At 43.5% G+C, this 14831-nt stretch overlaps 1 protein-coding gene across 3 annotated transcripts in view; it reads left to right on the forward strand.

Annotated features, from left to right (window-relative positions):
• The window catches only part of CBX1 (chromobox 1), a 28713-nt gene extending 14084 nt beyond the window's left edge, over positions 1-14629 (forward strand). For all 3 annotated transcript variants that reach the window (XM_053570633.1, XM_053570630.1, XM_053570632.1), the window contains exons 2-5: positions 7743-7919; positions 8921-9098; positions 9886-9980; positions 13148-14629. In XM_053570633.1, coding sequence (XP_053426608.1) covers positions 7780-7919; positions 8921-9098; positions 9886-9980; positions 13148-13292 — 558 coding nt within the window. In that variant the 5' untranslated portion in view covers positions 7743-7779 and the 3' untranslated portion in view covers positions 13293-14629. The remainder of the gene's footprint in view (positions 1-7742; positions 7920-8920; positions 9099-9885; positions 9981-13147) is intronic.
• Positions 14630-14831: the final 202 nt, after the last annotated feature.

A 14831-nucleotide genomic window follows, 5' to 3' on the forward strand; every position in this document is an offset into this window, starting at 1 on the left:
ACTCGGGAGGCTGAGGCAAGAGAATCGCTTGGAGTTGGAGGTTGCTGTGAGCTGTGTGAGGCCATGGCACTCTACCGAGGGCCATAAAGTGAGACTCTGTCTCTACAAAAAAATAAAAATAAATAAATAAATAAATAAAAAGTGAAAAATTACAGATTAAAATAAAAATTTGAAAAAAAGAAGAAAAAAGCTAACCTCACAGTAATTCCATGAGGGTCTTTACATCTGTTTTCCAGAGAAAGAAACTGAGTTATGAAGTAGACATTGACTGTCCATGAGCAGAAAGTTGTTTAGAGAGGTCAGAGAAGGGAAAGATATTGGGAACTAAGGTTTGGAGTCATGTCAGTTTTGTTTTCCTTGTTATCTTGGCATTTGGTTAAGTGAGTCATTGGGTAGCAGACCACACAGGAACCGTAATCATTTTTATGGTGCTTCTGTTAGCTTCCTTCTGGTGAAGGGGATACTGACTACCGTGCCCAGCCTGGCATTTTCTTAATAGTTATTTCTGGCTTGGCGCCTATGGCTCAAGCGGGTTCGAATCCAGCCCAGCCCTGACAAACAATGACGGCTGCAACTGAAAAATAGCCAGGCGTGTGACAGGTGCCTGTAGTCCCAGCTACTTGGGAGGTGGAGGCAGGAGAATCACTTGAGCCCAGGAGTTGGAGGTTGCTGTGAGCTGTGATGCCATGGCACACAGGGTGACAGCTTGAGGCTCTGTCTCAAAAAAAAAAAAAAATAGTTCTTTCTGTAACTTACTTACTAGAAGTTTAACTTAAAATCTGTACTGTCTGGGCAATGCCTGTGGCTCAAAGGAGTAGGGCGCCAGCCCCATATGCCAGAGGTGGTGGGTTCAAACCCAACCCTGGCCAAAAAAAAAAAAAAACAAAAAAAAACAAAAAAATAAAAATTCTGTACTGTCTAGCACTTTTCAATATATTCATTTATGGGCTGGGCATGGTGGCTCATGCCTGTAATCCTAGTACTTTAGAGGCTGAGGTGGGTGGATTGCCTGAGCTCATGAGTTTGTGACCAGCCTGAGGAAGAGCGAAACCCTGTTTCTAAAAAAAAATAGCTGGGTGTTGTGGCTGGCGCCTATAGTCCCAGCTACTTGGGAGGCTGAGGCAAGAGGATTACTTGAGCCAAGGAGTTTGAGGTTGCTGTGAGCTGTGACTGGCACAGCACTCTACTGAGGGTGACAAAGTGAAACTCTGTCTCAAAAAAATGTATATATATATATATATATATATATATACATTTATTTTTATTTATATTTTGGGTGGCAGTCTCACTTTGTTACCTGAGTACATTGGCATCACAGCTCACAGCAACCTCCAGGTCTTGGGCTTAGGTGATTCTCTTCCCGCAGCCTCCCAAGTAGCTGGGACTACAGGAATTTGGCACTATGCCCAGCAAGTTTTTCTATTTTTACCAGAGATGATGTCTTGCTTTTGCTCTGGCTGGTTTTGAACTCCTGAGCTCAGTCTACTAGCCTCGGCCTCCCAGAGTACTAGGGATTACAGGTATGAGCCACTGCACTCAGCCTAGCACTTGTCAATTTAAAAGCCTCCAAAGACTACTAAGGCCTTAAAAACCAAAGCTTTTAGGAGTTTGAGACCAACTTGAACAAGCGGGAGACCCTATCTCTACTAAAAATAGAAAAACTAGCTGGATTTGGTGGTGGGTGCCTATAGTCCCAGCTACTTGGGAGGATGAGACAAGAGGAAAAGCCCAGGAGTTTGAGGTTTCTGTGCGCTATGATGATGCCACAGCACTCTAGCCAGGGCAACAGAGTGAGACTCTGTCTCACATAAGTAAATTATTAAATTTGCTACCTGCTTGTTTAATTAAAAGTATATACCTTCATATTCCGGAAACCAATTATTAGTCATTGGTTTTTTTAATATACCTTCCAAGGTCCTTTATGAAAAAATCATTTTTTTCTTTTAATTTTCTTTCTTTTTTTTTTTTTTTTAGAGACAGAGTCTTACTTTATCACCCTCGGTAGAGTGCTGTGATGTCACAGCTCACAGCAACCTCCAGGTCTTGGGCTTAGGTGATTCTCTTGCCTCAGCCTTCCGAGTAGCTGGAACTACAGGTGTCTGCCACAATGCCTGGCTGTTTTTTTGTTGCAGTTTGGCCGGGGGCCGGGTTCGAACTCACCACCCTCAGTATATGGGGCAGGTGCCCTACTCACTGAGCCACAGGCACCACTTATTTCATTTTTCTCTTGAGACAGAACCTCACTTTGTGGCTCTTGGTAGAGTGCTGTGGCCTCATTGCTCACAGCAACCTCAAACTTTTGGGCTCAAGCGATTCTCCTGCCTCTGCCTTCCAAGAAGCTGGGACTACAGGTGCCTGCCACAACGCCTAGCTATTTTTAGAGACGGGTTCTCTCTCACTTTTGCTCAGGCTGGTCTCCAACTCCTGAGCTCAGGTGATCCACTTGCCTTGGCCTCCCAGAGTGGTAGGATTACAGGTGTGAGCCACTGCACCTGGCCACATTGTCTACATTTTTTACTTCATTTGAATACCTGTTAAAACAGTAGTTTAAAAGTGAGTAAAGGTGAAAGTCAAGAATACTTTACTTTAGATTTCTCCATTTGGGGAGCTTTCTTTACCTGAGAGATTATACTATTCTTATTCTATGACTTATTCCTTTGAGGCCATGCTAATGAAAAGGGGAGGAGAGGTGGATAATATGTAGTTATTAAATTAATGTAGATAACACAGATCTTTAAATAGCTTGAAATTCTAAAAGCATAGTGGTAGAAAGCCTATGCTTTACTTTCTCTTTCAATGCTTTACTTTCTTTTTTCTTTTTTTGAGACAGAGCCTCAAGCTGTCACTCTGGGTAGAGTACTATGACATCACAGCTCACAGCAACCTCCAACTCCTGGGCTCAAGCAATTCTCCTGCCTCTGCCTCCCAAGTAGCTGGGACTACAGGTGCCTGCCACAAAGCCTGGCTATTTTTTGGTTGCAGCTGTCGTTGTTGTTTGGTGGGCCCGGGCTGGATTCGAACCCGCCAGCTCAGGTGTATGTGGCTGGAGCCTTAGCCACTCAGCCACAGGCGCCGAGCCAATGCTTTACTTTCTTCAGTTACTTGGAAGATAGGTTATGGGGGGCAATTATTGATTTGGGGGTGGTCCATAACCCATTGCTTTTCTTCCACCTATTGAAAAAGGGAGTACCGGACGGTTCCTGTGGCTCAGTGAGTAGGGCACACGCCCCATATACCGAGGGTGGCGGGTTCAAATTTGGCCCTTGCCAAACAGCAACAACAACAACAACAAAAATAGCCGGGTATTGTGGCGGTGCCTGTAGTCCCAGCTACTCGGGAGGCTGAGGCAAGAGAATCACCTAAGCCCAAGAGCTGGAGGTTGCTGTGAGCTGTGAGGCCATGGCACTGTACTGAGGGCAACAAAGTGAGAGTCTGTCTCTAAAAAGAAAAAGGGAGTACCTTCCAACTTTCAAGTACAAATTAATATAGGGTGTTGTAGTATCCCTTGTTACCCAGAGGTGATTGTCAGTTTCCTTTCTCTGCACTATAAGGAAAGACTAACAATGAATCTTAATCTCTAACTGACAGTGAAAGGAAGCAAGGCGTAATACTTGGTCTTGATAGAGAACACTATTGCATTTATTTGAAAGGACAATTAGCCGGGGGTGGTGGATCACACTCTGGGAGGCTGAGGCAGGTGGATTGCCTGAGCTCACATGTTCAAGATCAGCCTGAGCCAGAGTGAGACCTTGTCTCAAAAAATAGCCAGCGATGGGGATCACTTAAGCCCAAGAGTTTGAGGTTGCTGTGAGCTGTGACGCTATGGCACAATACCAGGGTTGGGGGTGGGATGGCTACAAAGTGAGACTCTTGTCTCAAAAAAAAAAAAAGAAAAAGAATAAACCAAAGATTACATGCAGTCCACTAATTAGTCTATTTGGTAAAATAAGGAAAGGAAGACTCATCTAGAACTTTCTCTACAAGAAGAGAACAGGGGAATGGGAGAGAAGGAAAGCTCAGTTGGTATCAGTATGTGAATGGAGAGGAAGAGTGTTGAAACATAACTATATCAGATAAGTGGTGTGGCAAGTTCTGAACTGTGTGGATAGGGGCCTTTGGCCATACTAAAATCACCTGAAATCATTTTATGCCACTCTGTAAGATTTTGCAGTGCCTTTAGTGGAAGAGTTGTCTAAAATTTTTTGTTATGAGACATTAAGCTTCAGAAAGGCAGGGACTGTTCTTATTTTCTTGACTCTCTAATATTCACAATGTCTAGGATTTTCTAATAGCTAAACAAATGTTAATATTAAGTCAACATTGTTCATAAATACAGGCTTGTTAATATCTGAGTGTATAAACTTAAGCGTCTGTAGTGATACAGCTGATTTATAATGATGATCTTGACATTTATGAAACTTTATTTCATATAATTTGTAGGTGAACTCTTTCTAAAATGCATTTCATCTTTTATGCCAGTTTTAAAGTATTTAGATATTTCTACTTACCTACTGAGACTCCTTTTCCCTAGGATGCTAGGAATAACCACTTTCACCTCAAATTGATACTGTCTTAAACTCAAGCAGAGCTACCTTACCTTGTCTTGGATCCTCTTAATTTGTTTTTCTGGGCAACTGTGGTCCATCTGTTAGATTTTGGTCAGTTTTGTTAACTAATTTTGTTTCATCAATATCTTATGGCGCCATCTACTGACACAAATTGGTAATCATAAGGCTTTAAGTTTATCAGACTTCAAAGAGTTAATGAAGGACTCCAGAAAGTAGATTAAGGCAGGGCATGGTGGCTCACGCCTGTAATCTTGGCACTCTGGGATGCAGAGGCAGGTGGTAGAAACCAGCCTGAGCAAGAGCAAGACCTGATGTCTAAAAAATAGCCAGGCATTGTGGCGGGTGCCTATAGTCCCAGCTACTAGGGAGGCTGAGACAAGAGGATTGCTTGAGCCCAAGAGTTTGAGGTTGTGGTGAGGTATGATGCCATGGCACTCTACCAAGGGTAACAAAGTAAGGCTTGTCAAAAAAAAAAAAAAATAGATTAATAGGAAACTAGAATTTTAACACTGAAAAAACCCTTACATGTTACCCAACCTGATGATGTATTTTACAAAAGAATAAACTCAGGTTCTAATTATTCGTGATAACTACCTTTTTCCCCCTCTTATTTTCTGAATTGTTACAGTGTTACAGGTTAGAGAATTTCATGGTCATTGTGGCATTTTTTGAGTCTTCCTCAGTCGTAGAAATATAAGATTCTGTAGAAAGAGGAGTTAACAAGAAACTTGTGAATAGTAAATTTATGGTGGTATTTAGGAAGGATTACATAGAGAGTAAGTAAATTTTTCAAAGGATTGTTTAACAGCCAGGTGCAGTGGCTCACACCTGTAATTCCCAGCACTTGGGCAGCCAAGGCAGATGGATTGCCAGAGCAAGACACTGTCTCTAAAAAATAGCCAGCCAGTGTGGCAGGTACCTGTAGTTCCAGCTCCTTGGGAAGCTGAGGCAAGAGGAACTCTTGAGCCCAAGAGCTTGAGGTTGCTGTGAGCTAAGATACCATGTCACTCTGAGGGTGACCAAGAGAGACTCCGTTTTTGTTTCTGTTTTTTTTGAGACAGAGCCTCAGGCTATCGCCCTGGGTAGACTGCTATGGCATCACAGCTCACAGCAACCTCCAACTCCTGGTCTCAAGTGATTCTCCTGTCTCTACCTCCCAAGTAGCTGGGACTATGGGTGCCCGCCACAATGCCTGGCTATTTTTTTGTTGGAGCCATCACTGTTGTTTGGCAGGCCCCAGCTGGATTTGAACCGGCCAGCTCAGGTGTATGTGTCTGATGCCTTAGCTGCTTGAGCCACAGGCGCCGAGCCAAGACTGTTTATTTATTTTTTTTTTTTTGTAGAGACAGAGTTTCACTTTATGGCCCTCGGTAGAGTGCCATGGCCTCACACAGCTCACAGCAACCTCCAACTCCTGGGCTTACGCGATTCTCTTGCCTCAGCCTCCTGAGTAGCTGGGACTACAGGCGCCCGCCACAACGCCCGGCTAAAGACTGTTTATTTTTTATTTATTTTTCTTTTTTGTAGAGACAAGAGTCTCACTGTACTGCCCTCGGGTAGAGTGCCGTGGCGTCACACAGCTCACAGCAACCTGTAACTCTTGGGTTTATGCGATTCTCTTGCCTCAGCCTCCTGAGCAGCTGGGACTACAGGCGCCCGCCACAGCGCCCGGCTATTTTTTGGTTGCAGTTTGGCCGGGGCTGGGTTTGAACCCGCCACCCTCGGCATATGGGGCCGGCGCCCTACTCACTGAGCCACAGGTACTGCCCACCAAGACTGTTTTACAAAATAAATAAACTGGCTCAGGACCTGTAGCTCAAGTAGCTAGGGCGCCAGTGACATACGCTGGAGCTGGTGGGTTCAAATCCGGCCCTGGGCCCACCAAACAGCAATGATAACTATATCCCAAAAAAAGCTGGGAGTTGTGGCAGGCACCTGTAGTCCCAGCTGCTTGGGAGGCTGAGTCAAGAGGATTGCTTAAGCCAGGCGTCCTCATACTTTTTAAACGGGGCCAATTCACTGTTCCTCAGACCGTTGGTGGGCCAGACTATAGTTTAAAAAAAAAAAACTATGACCAAATTCCTATGCACACTGCATATATCTTATTTTGAAGTAAAAAAACAAAACGGGAACAAATAAAATCACACTGCTTCATGTGGCCCGCAGGCCGCAGTTTGAGGACGCCTGGCTTAGGCCCTTCAAGAGTTTGAGGTTGCTATGAGCTGTGATGCCACAGCACTCTACCCAGGGCTACAGCTTGATAATCTGTCTCAAAAAAATAAACTGCCAGGCATGGTGGCTAACACCTTGTAATCCTAGCACTTGGGTGGCAGAGGCAGGTGGATTGTCTGAGGTTCAAGACCAGCATCAGCCAGAGTGAGACCTCATCGCTAAAAATAGCTGGGCCTTGTGGCAGGCACCTGTAGTACCTTGGGAGGTTGAGGAAGAGAATTGCTTAAGCCCAGGAGTTTGAGGTTGCTGTGAGCTCTGACGCCATGGCACTCTGCCTTCTACCTAGGGTGACAAAGTGAGACTCTGTCTCAAAAAATAAATAAATAAATCTTTTATGCCCATTCCTTCTAGTTTAAAGGGATCTCCAGTGTATCCCTTTCACCAAAAAGCATGGTGCCACCTCACCTGGCTGGTATAAAAGTTTTAAATGGGCTCGGCGCCTGTGGCTCAAGCAGCTAAGGCGCCAGCCACATACACCTGAGCTGGCGGGTTTGAATCCAACCCGGGCCTACCAAACCACAATGACGGCTGCAATCAAAAAAATAGCCGGGCGTTGTGGCGGGCGCCTGTAGTCCCAGCTACTTGGGAGGTGGAGGCAGGAGACTCACTTGAGCCCCCAGGAGTTGGAGGTTGCTGTGAGCTGTGATGCCACAGTACCCTACCCAGGGCAATAGCTTGAGGCTCTGTCTCAAAAAAAAAAAAGTTTTAAATGGATGTGCAAGAAATAGAGAAGTTTCTTGTGAGATTAGTTGGGACTGATTGTATGCACTTTATACCTGAGTATAAATTTTACTGTGTATTGAAGATGAATAGGCATAACAGTATAAACAGCATACAATATTAAAATTATCTGTGATATCCCTGGTTTTCTCACTATCCAAATACTCATCTAACCTATAAGACTGTGCCCTGATGCCCTTTTTATTTCCTTTGTCATTTTAGCAGCGTCACCCTATATATCAGAAAGCTGGCGGGCACTATGGGGAAGAAACAAAACAAGAAGAAAGTAGAGGAGGTGCTAGAAGAGGAGGAAGAGGAATATGTGGTGGAAAAAGTTCTTGACCGTCGAGTGGTAAAGGGCAAAGTGGAGTACCTCCTAAAGTGGAAGGGTTTCTCAGAGTAAGTTCCATTGACATTGGTGAATTTTGTCATGAGCTGCTTATCAGGAGTCTAACCATGAGCTAGACCTCCAGTGCTATGATGGACACAGTGTGACCTATGTGTAAAATAGTGATTTTATAATGCAAAATAGTGATTTCTGAGAAGAAGTTTTGTGTGTGGCTATAAACTAAGTTTGCAAAGAAAAATAATTTTCCTTTGAGGGAAGCAAAAATTTTTTTTTTTGGGGGGGGAGACAGGCCCTCAAGCTGTTGCCGTGGGTAGAGTACCAGGGCATCATAGCTCCCAGCAACCTCCAACTCCTGGGCTCAAGTGATTCTCCTGCCTCCGCCTTCCCAAGTAGCTGGGACAACAGGCGCCTGCCACAACGCCCGGCTGTTTTTTGGTTGCAGCCATCATTGTTGTTTGGTGGGCCGGGGCTGGATTCGAACCTGCCAGCTCTGCAGTATGTGGCTGGTGCCTTATCCGCTTGAGCCACAGGCACCGAGCCGTGAAGGAAGCACATTTTGAAGCTTTCTCTTTGTACATAATTCCAAAAAAGCCTCCTCATGCCCCAGGAAATTTCTTTGTCAAATTTTTGGTCTTGGACAAAATCTAGCTATTTGTTTTTGGGGGGGTGGGGGGTGTTTTGTTTTGTTTTGTTTTTGAGACTGTCTCACTACGTTGCCCTTCAAAGAATGCCATAGCATCACAGCTCGCAGCAACCTCAAACTCTTGGGCTTAAGCGATTGTCTTGCCTCAGCCTCCCAACGTAGCTGGGACTACAGGCGCCCGCCACAACGCCTGGCTATTTTTTGGTTGTAGTTGTCATTTTTTGGCAGGCTGGGGCTGGATTTGAACCTGCCAGCTCTGGTGTATGTGGCTGGCACCCCAGCTGCTGAGCCACAGGCACCAAGCCCAGCTATTTATTGTTAATTCCTCTTTTCTAAGAACACTTGAGCTCTTCTGGAGTATGCTTGCTTTGAATGGAAAGTGTAACTTGCTGTGTTCTCTGGTTCCAGTGAGGACAATACATGGGAGCCAGAAGAGAACCTGGATTGCCCTGATCTCATTGCTGAGTTTTTACAGTCGCAGAAAACAGCACATGAGACAGATAAATCAGAGGGAGGCAAGCGCAAAGCTGATTCTGATTCTGAAGATAAGGGAGAAGAAAGCAAACCAAAGAAGAAGAAAGAAGAGGTAAGGTTGAAATACGAATTTTTACTAGCCCAGAATTCATAGTATTCTTGAAGAAACTGAAGGCCAGATTAATTTAAGAAGTTATGTTCTGGGCGGCGCCTGTGGCTCAGTGAGTAGGGCGCCGGCCCCATATGCCGAGGGTGGCAGGTTCAAACCCAGCCCTGGCCAAACTGCAACAAAAAAATAGCCGGGCGCTGTGGCGGGCGCCTGTAGTCCCAGCTACTCGGGAGGCTGAGACAAGAGAATCACGTAAGCCCAAGAGTTAGAGGTTGCTGTGAGCTGTGTGACGCCACGGCACTCTACCCGAGGGCGGTACAGTGAGACTCTGTCTCTACAAAAAAAAAAAAAAAAAAAGAAGTTATGTTCTGCTTCTTATTGGATACCAGCCGCCATCTTAATAGGTAGGCTGGTGCTTATCAAGTATTTGGGAGCATACTCATGAAGCCACATGATCCACTTGTACTTTTCATCAGTGGTGCAGGGACACATTGGGGACAGATACAAGGGAAAGTGAATTCATTCCTATAAATAGATAGCTTTCAATGTTTAATCATTAAAGGTATGAGTTGGTTATTTTGATTCAACACCTTATTTGGCCCTTTTCACATTTGGGAAAACCTCAAGCACTTCCTTCAGACCTTGATGGAAGGCCTGTTACTTAGAGCCAAGGTATTGGGGAAACATTGCCAAAAGAGTTCACAATTACTTTAATCAGAGATATAGGGCTAATTCCAGTCTGGATAATAATCCTACATAGATAAATTGTTCACCCATCTGGTTTTTCCAGTCAGAAAAGCCACGAGGCTTTGCCCGGGGTTTGGAGCCAGAGCGGATTATTGGAGCCACAGACTCCAGTGGAGAGCTCATGTTCCTGATGAAATGGTGAGTCTGTGGTAGCTCTCTGTATTTTGTTTTTGTTTTTGTTTTTTTCTTTTTTCCTTCTTCCGATCTGTTCCTTGCCAGAGGAAAAGAGCTGGACCTTTGAAATTTCCAGTCACCGAGGTGTGTGAAATCTTTAAAGATGGCATAGTCCTTCGGTAGTGATCCTCGGCCTGACTGCCAACCTGGACTCATGAGTTACAGGTAGGGGCTTTTAGGAATCTCAGATCTTTGCCTGTTTTAGGAGGTGGGAGAAAATCTAGAGTGGAGAGGGTTTGGGGAGAAATCACATTTCACTTCTATAAAAAAGGGGAAAAAATGAAATGTGATTAGACCACCCTCCCCTTCTTCCACCTCCTTAATAAAGATCCGACTGGCCACAGGATCAGAAATCCTTAGAAAAGAATTTGTAGCTCTTCTTTCCTTTGTCTTTGATAGTTAGATCCCTTCTAGTCTGTACAGATTCTACAACTCAAAGATCAGCCAGCAGGGGTCAGCAAGCCCCTTAACTGTTAGTAAGCTTTTTTCCATTATGCATATAAATAACAGAGATAGTAATACTTCTTGAAACAGCTTAATGAAGATAGTTATCTTGAGACTCTGTAAGAACTATAATTAACCCAAAATTCTCTATAATTTCCCTACCCTGCCCGAAAGGAAGCCTTTCTTTGCTTTCTGTTGCTTATTGAAAATGCTTGTGCCTTTTTTCTCTCCCTAAAGTAGATCTTAGTCATTGTCCTTAAAATGTAAAATTAGAAGAGAATAATTCTGAGCCAACAAAGGCAGCATTCTAGGGACTTTGTCCTTTTGTCAATCTAGAACCTTCTCTGAAACTCATTGTATGTACTAACTTTTCTCCTTTAGAATGGCTAGAGACCAAACTTTAGCACTGTTGACAGCCTGAGTCACAATTAGCTAACCCATTATTTTCTTCCTATGCATTCACTTGTCCTCTTTTAGCTAAAAGAGAAAAGTTCACTTTTAAGGTGCTGCTTATGGAGGGAAAGAATTGATACCACCAGAATTTTATTTTTATTTATTTATTTTTAAGACAGAGTCTCACTATGTCTCCCTCGGTAGAGTGCTGTGGCAACACATTTCACAACAACCTCAAACTCGGGTTTAAGTGATTCTCTTGCCTCAGCCTTCCTAAGTAGCTGGGACTAGAGGTGCCCACCACAATGCCTGGCTATTTTTTTTGTTGTAGTTGTCATTGTTTTTTGTTTTTTTAGCAGGCCCAGGCTAGGTTTGAACCCACCAGCTCCGGAGTAGGTGGACAGTGCCCTAACCACTAAGCTACGGCACTGAGCCGATACCACCAGAATTTAATCATTGCAGCTAGAATGTACCTTTTCTGCATGTGGCCAGTGGCGGTTAGTAGTGTCTCCATATTACTTGAAATTGTACTACTTTCATTGATTCACTGCTGTGTCTACAGGTTATAACTGGATGTTGATAAAAACCAAGTTCATTTTTAAAACCCTGGAGAGTGGAATTACTTGTCCATTTCCAAAAGTGGCAAATATTTCTATGCAGAAATGACTGAATTTATCTCAGAGGATTGTTCAACTTGTCAACAAAGGGCAATAGGCTTCAGGTTCCCCATACTGTTATAATCCATTGCTTCACATTCTCTTGGGTTCATTGCTCAAAAATTTACCTTATTGGCTTATCCTTTCCTGGTTCCAAGGGCTTGTGTCTCTGGTTTCCTATTGCTAGGGTTCTGGAAGTTTTGGAAGGTACCTTGTCAGAGATCTCATGTATCTCTTGCCTTCCCTATTTGAGACATTCCCGTTGACCTAAAGAGTTTAGTGTTAATTCCCTTATAATGTGTGCTTCTATTTGACACACTTCCTTTGACCTGAAGATAAGAGTTTACTGCTGCCTGGGTGCCCGTAGCTCAGTGGTTAGGGTGCTAGCCACATGCTCCAGGACTGGTGGGTTCGAACTGGGCCCAGGCCTGCTAAACAAACAAAAAAGTTTAGTGCTAACTTCTTTATAATGTATGAAGTTTGACAACATTTAAAATTTCAGGAAAATATAGAGAATTATGTCACAGCCCTCTCATTTTCTACCTTGTGGTATTATAGCACCATTTCAGAGCACCTGGGGGATTGTATGAGGATGACAGTAATGTCAAACAGTGTAATTATGAGTAATCAAGAAAGTGTCCACCTTCTTTGGCACTGGCATGCCTGATTGGTATTAAATCACTATTACAAAGCCAAGATCTCTCCATGAATTCTTATCAACTGGAATAGGACTTTTGGATGAATATGGTACTTTCTCTTCCCTCAGAAGGTTCAGATATGATTGGCTGAGTCAAGTACTTAGTTTGATTTTGTTTGTTTTGGGGGGAGACAGTTTTACTTTGTCACCCTTGGTAGAGTGCTGTGGTGTCATAGCTCACAGCAACTTCAAACTCTTGGGCTCTAGCGATTCTCTTGCCTCATCCTCCCGAGTAGCTGGGACTACAGGCACCCACCACACCACCTGGCTATTTTTTTTTTTTTTTTTTTTAAGAGATGAGGTCTCGCTGTAGCTCAGGCTGGTCTCGAACATGTGAGCTCAGGTAATCCACCTGCCTCAGCCTCCCAGAGTGCTAGGATTACAGGCATGAGCCACCACACCCATCCTGGTTTTGTTTGCTTTTGAGAGAGTTTAGCTCTGTTGCCCAGGCTGGCGTACACTGGCATGATCATAGCTTACTGCAGCCTCAAACTCCTCAAGCTCCTCCTGCCTCAGCCTCCTGAATAGCTGTATGTACAGGCATGTGCCACTGTGCCTGCTCATTTTTCTTCATTTTTTACACTTCTTAGCCAAAAAGCCGCGAAGCAATTTTTCCTTTTTTTTTTTTAAAGACAGATTCTATTTACAGACTCAAACTCCTGGCCTCAATCCTCCCAGCTCAGACTTCTGAGTTGCTGGGTAAACGTGAGCCACCACACCCACCTGTCTAGCTATCTTAGCTCTTGACAGATACTCAAAGGAGATTTTCAACAGGAGAGGATCTCTGAGGATGTCACTTGACTAAAAGCTACAAGTAAATCCCGCTGGGTCACATTTTCACTCTTCCATAGCCCATTTTCCTGGAGTTAATATTTTTTAAAACCCTGTCTTCTTGTGTTAGTGCACCTGGTCTCAAAGTCTATCTGTGCTTTGTTCTGCAGGAAAAACTCTGATGAGGCTGACCTGGTCCCTGCCAAGGAAGCCAATGTCAAGTGCCCGCAGGTTGTCATATCCTTCTATGAGGAAAGGCTGACGTGGCATTCCTACCCCTCAGAGGATGATGACAAAAAAGATGACAAGAATTAACTTTCCTGAAGTACCAGCCCCTGTCACATCTGACTGTGGGTTTCAAATGGGGAGGGAAGGAATTTTACTTGTCTTGATACCATAGAGGTGGCTTGAGAAGATGTCCTTTGAAGAGCCAGTATAGTTTCTGTGCCCTGCAGCAGCCCAAAGTGCTTTAAAGCCGTTCAAGCTGTATAGTTTGCACACCCATCCTAGTGGAGGGGAAGGGGAATAAGTGTTTCGAGGCAACCCGTTCTGCATTTTGCTGAGAAAAGCAAAAGGCCTTCTATGAAGGACAAAACTTGCAGAATTGGGTGTGTGGGAAAGCAAAAACTGTAGAACTTCAAAGAGCATCTCCACAACCCACAGCCTTCTTCCCAATAGTGTTAATTCTGCATTTTTACAGCGTAGCATGTGTGTAGTTTTTGGCTATTACTGGTGTATTATTTGGGGTGGGAGGGTTAGTTAGGGTGGGAAAGAAGGGAGATGAGTAGATCATTTTGGTTAAAATTTGGGACCTGATTGGGGAAAGGGTAAAATAATGGAAAAAACAGACAACTAATGATTTGCTTCTATGTCCATAATATTTTACTTTTTAAAAAAAATGTCATTGGCACCATAAATGAGGACTGTGAGAGACTGTTTAAAAGCTGTGAATGCCTGAAACCTATAAGCCAAGGTGTTCTTGCCTGAGCTTATTGCTATTCCCCACAAAGAACTAAGCCAGCTTGTAAGTCACCAAAGCTGCCATTTTGGAGACAGAAACTGATTGAGGAGAGATAAGTCTTTTATTGGAGAATATACATGAGATCATTCTGTCTTAGAGGTGCTAATTCCTGAAATTAAACAAGATGACCCTTTTCCAGTTACGAAGTTATAAATACCAAGTCGTTCATCCAAGCTACTGGCTGAAGTATTGGGGAAAAGGGTGGTATAGGAGATGAGAGAGTAGGGAAGACAAGGGTTCATGCTCTTAGTTTTTTTGAACTTTGAACTCTTAAAACCCATTGGTAGTAGGGTACAGTCACTGACAGCACAAGTTTCATTGAAACAGTTCAAGAGTTGAATGATTTCAAAAGCCCTGGGCTCAGGAGATTAAACTTTCATACTGGGGCAGTGGTTCACTGTAAAACACAACAAACAAAATCATTTTTTAAAAATCCTGAGAATTTAATCATACCCAAATGCTCTGTCTTGAATCACTTCATCAGTTCTTGACATCTAGACTTGCCAACCAGAACTACATTGTTAAATCTTTTTAGGCATGTGTTAGATTTCTGTGAAAACTTTGTTTAAATGTAAACTTCATGCCACTGTCAGTTTTTGTCTTAATAAAATTATAGATTTATAATCCCCGATTTCTGTCTTGATTAAGTCTTACCAGGAACCCTGCTTGCCTTTTATTGCCTTATGGTTTCAGCCTGTTGGAAGTGGTTTCCCCTTGGTTTTATTTGTTGAACATGGTACATTTGAAAATCTGGTGTCTGGCTTGAATCTTTTTTTTTTTTTTTTTTTTTATCAAAGACAGGGTCTTGCTTTGTTGGTATGGGTGGTGCTGGT

Source organism: Nycticebus coucang, chromosome 18 (assembly GCF_027406575.1).
Source record: "Nycticebus coucang isolate mNycCou1 chromosome 18, mNycCou1.pri, whole genome shotgun sequence".
In the NCBI taxonomy this organism is placed as follows: domain Eukaryota; kingdom Metazoa; phylum Chordata; class Mammalia; order Primates; family Lorisidae; genus Nycticebus; species Nycticebus coucang.